The sequence below is a fragment of the Ceratosolen solmsi genome, unplaced genomic scaffold, assembly GCF_000503995.2.
Source record: "Ceratosolen solmsi marchali unplaced genomic scaffold, CerSol_1.0 scaffold45, whole genome shotgun sequence".
NCBI lineage: Eukaryota > Metazoa > Arthropoda > Insecta > Hymenoptera > Agaonidae > Ceratosolen > Ceratosolen solmsi.
The window spans coordinates 1,250,652-1,254,550 of record NW_011948436.1 but is presented as its reverse complement, the minus strand read 5'-3'; the positions used below and the strand labels follow the sequence as shown (position 1 = coordinate 1,254,550).

Below are 3,899 nucleotides of genomic sequence, written 5' to 3'. Positions count from 1 at the left end.
ACTACTAAAAAGTCGTTGAATGTAGTTCTTTGAAATTTTAGTTTCTTCTCGCTGCTATTTTTACCTACTCACAGTTAGTTTCAACGATAATTTAGATTTCGTTATCTGTGTGTTACCATTATAAAGATATCATGGCTAATTCATACAATTTTACTCGATTAAATTAAGAAAACGTTAACTTCTCTTTCATTATCTACGTGAAGAAAAAGAAAACAGTTTGCATTTCGAAATCCTTAGACGTCGCGTTTTATAAAATGAAATTTTCTTTAAGATTAAAAGAAGACGCGTGGAAACTCAATGCGCCTCAATTCATAAGACGTTAACTGCAGCTGCTCGCGCTGTCCCAGACTATTTCTAAAAAACTCCTATCCTATATTTTTCTCACGTACAACCTTAACTGTTCCTTCACAATCACATCTTATCCTTTCTGCTTTTGTAATAATTTTATTTTAATACTAGCAGCATGACACTAGCTTATATCGCATACTAATAATTTCATTCAAAGCACTAACACTATCAAAAGAACAATCTTAAAATTCAATAAATATATCACATTTTACCTTAAAATCTATTCAATTAAAGTTCAATATAATATTAATCTAATGGAAGATATTCATAAGTTTATTTATCTTTATATTATGAATACTTAGAGCTCTACGGACTACAGCAATTGTGAATCAATATTTTATCATTTACCATAATTATTATTTTTTATGAAAAAAGTTTTTAAAAATAAATTTGCATTTTAGATTGTTCGTAAATTTGCTTAATTTATGGCATGTGAGAGAACTATCTTTAACTCATTCCCTAAACGTAGTTTCCAACTCATCGTTACTTTTACTAAAATTACTTTGATACATCTTATCGTTTGAAACTTGTTGTGCCCGGGCACAGATCATTATCTTAAATCATTTGTATACACATTGCCTAGCATTTATTATACACAGACTTACGGAATTTTCTATATTCATTGCTTGCTTTCGACAAGATTTCTATTTTCTGAAATACTAACATGTAACAATCAGAAAATGGAGATCTTTACAAGAAAACAAGCAATTGAAACAAAAATATGTAACGTTGAAAAATCTTAAAATAATGCACGACGTGTACCTTATGTCTTTCCTATCGCTTTTTTCTCTACCATTATATTAATAAAGCATTCATCTAACAAATTTTTCTTTTCCCTTCAATGGCATAGATGGTAAATATCTCGTACTTCCATCTGGAGAATTACATATTAAAGACGTAGGACCTGAAGATGGATACAAGACCTACCAGTGCCGAACAAAGCACAGACTAACCGGAGAAACAAGATTATCTGCTACCAAAGGACGATTGGTCATTACAGGTAAGTTAGGTTTTGCTATATTAAATATAATTTTTTATCGTTCATTTTTTTTATCTAGTCCCGAGGTTTTCCATTTCAGATATCATTTAACTACAAATTACATAAAAAAAATAGAGATTAATTTTTCAGGAAATCTGCATTGAGAAAACACTGGGACCAGACCTCACAAATAACATACGCAAATTCATTAAACTTAAGGTAATAATTGGACAATTTTACACAATACATTATTACACGTAAAACAATAGTGAATTTATATATATATATATATATATATATATATATATATATATATATATATATATATATATAGAAAATATATCATTTTCTACGTGATATATTAATTACTATTTCTCTTTGCATTTATTTGTATACATTGAAAATGATATTTTTACTATAAATATTCTTAAAATATATAGTAGCTATAATTTTATATGATACGACAATTCGGATTAAAAATATCTATATTAACATTAGATAATGTGCATTATAAATCTTACGTTGATGAACAAAGTATTCACGAAATTTTCTAAGGCAAATACGTCGATGTTAATGTAAAATTTGGAAAGCTTCTCGCGACACGTGCGTAAGAAATATTTATGTCATTATTGTAATGATAATTTTTTTTTATCTGTTATAATAATAAAATATTTCATAATAAGAAGCAAATCGAAATGATTATTATGTTAAAATGTCTAATTATTGCTAATTATTAAAATCTGATGCTTTTTTTATGTTCTAGTTTTTTAAAAAATCTTAAATAAATTTATTCAATTATTTGCATAAATTTTGCATATAATATTTAAAAACAAGTTTTATAATCAAATATTTATGATGAAATACTAATATTATATATATTTGCGTATGGTATAATAATTTTAATAATGAAATAAAATTGGATTTATAACGGATTTATGATATAAAATTTGCACTCGTGTTATAGTTAAAGTTTCAATTTAAAATTTGATAAATCGATGTGCAAAAGAAATTTTAAATAATTATATTTAAATATGACTGATTTTAAGCTTAAAAAAATACATTATTTGCGTTGTTATTAAAACAAACTATTATTCATTGCTATTGTTATTTTTCAATTAATTTAAGCTCTACAATAAAATCAATTGCAATTATTGCACTGACATAGTTAATTTGAATTCATTGGTAATAAAGTGTGAGAAATATTTATCCGTGTATTTACAAGAAAATTTGTCCAAAGGTAAATATAATTTAGAATTTGATATTCATATAACAACATATGGCATTAATTGTAAATAGAGACGATTCAATATAATTAATTTTTTTTTCCCTTAATAATAATTGAAATTAAAAGGAATAATTACTTGTCATTGTACATAAACTTTATAAAATTTACATATAAAAACAGTTGCATTCAATAATATTTCCGACAATTCTTTAAATATTAAAATGAAATATTTCGTATGCAATCCAATTTTATAGAATCTATTAAGGGATATCGGAATGACAATTATTAGTAAAATTGAAAATTTTTCCTTACACTCTGCCTTTAATAATTGATGTATGGCACAAAATATAAAAAATTATTCGCCATTTAGCAATAATGAATTTTAGTAAAATACTAAACTTGTAAAATCAGATTTGCATTGAATAAGCTTCAACCGATATCTCTTTAAATATGTATAGTTTTATAATAAATAATTGTATTTGTGCACATCCTAATTCGTGAATAAACTTGGTTTTGAAACATCTGCTGTTAATATAAAAAATTCAAACCATTTTGGAAGAAATACATCATAATTTGCATAGTTTTGTTTAGATTTACACGATATTCACTGGAGCCTTGTTTTAAGCGTTGACGGTAAATTAATTGAATTAATGAAACCAAGTTTATAAGCGATAAACCTGAATGCTGGGACAGGGTACCCCTGCGGGCACGTATTTCGTATTTGCGCCACCGGAGAGCTTTTTCTTATTTAATCGCGATATCGTTTGTCAAACAAGTACTTTATGCTTATTTACCATTTGCCCAATTTTTCGATGAGTGGCTTTCTCGTTTACTAATTTCGCAGTGCTTAGATTAAATCTTTTGGGAAATAAAGATCACCCTATTGCTATTTAGTACGTTAGCGAATCAATGCATTATTTTGGAGTTGATGCGATACCTCATCCGACAGTCTGTTTATTATTGCCTCAGCTAGCCTTAATATTATTTTGAATAATATGTATAACATTACTAAAGTAAAGATAATGTCGAAGAGTCATTACATTGCCAATTTAAATGCAATTTTTGGCGTATTGTAATAACGTTCATTGTGCAGAACCCGTGGGAAGCGTAAGACCCAAATTTCCAAGTTTGGAGAATCTAATTGGACTATCTACATCCGCAACTAAAAATTTACGGCTTCTATGTCCGGGACAGGGATTTCCAGTCCCATCTCATAGGTATGACGAATTTATCAGCCAATCAGTGTACTAGTTATAAATATCTACAGCTCTTCGATTATTGTATTATCCTTTGTGTGTGTGTGTGTGTGTGTGTGTGTGTGTTTTTTTTTTTTTTTTTTTTTTTTTT

The 3,899-nt window shown here is 27.1% G+C and overlaps 1 protein-coding gene across 1 annotated transcript in view; it reads left to right on the top strand.

The window, feature by feature from the left end:
• Positions 1–3,899, top strand: part of Dscam1 (Down syndrome cell adhesion molecule 1) — a 69,857-nt gene that overhangs the window by 9,971 nt on the left and 55,987 nt on the right. Inside the window, 1 exon segment of the mRNA XM_011503237.1 lies at positions 1,199–1,348. Coding sequence (XP_011501539.1) covers positions 1,199–1,348 — 150 coding nt within the window.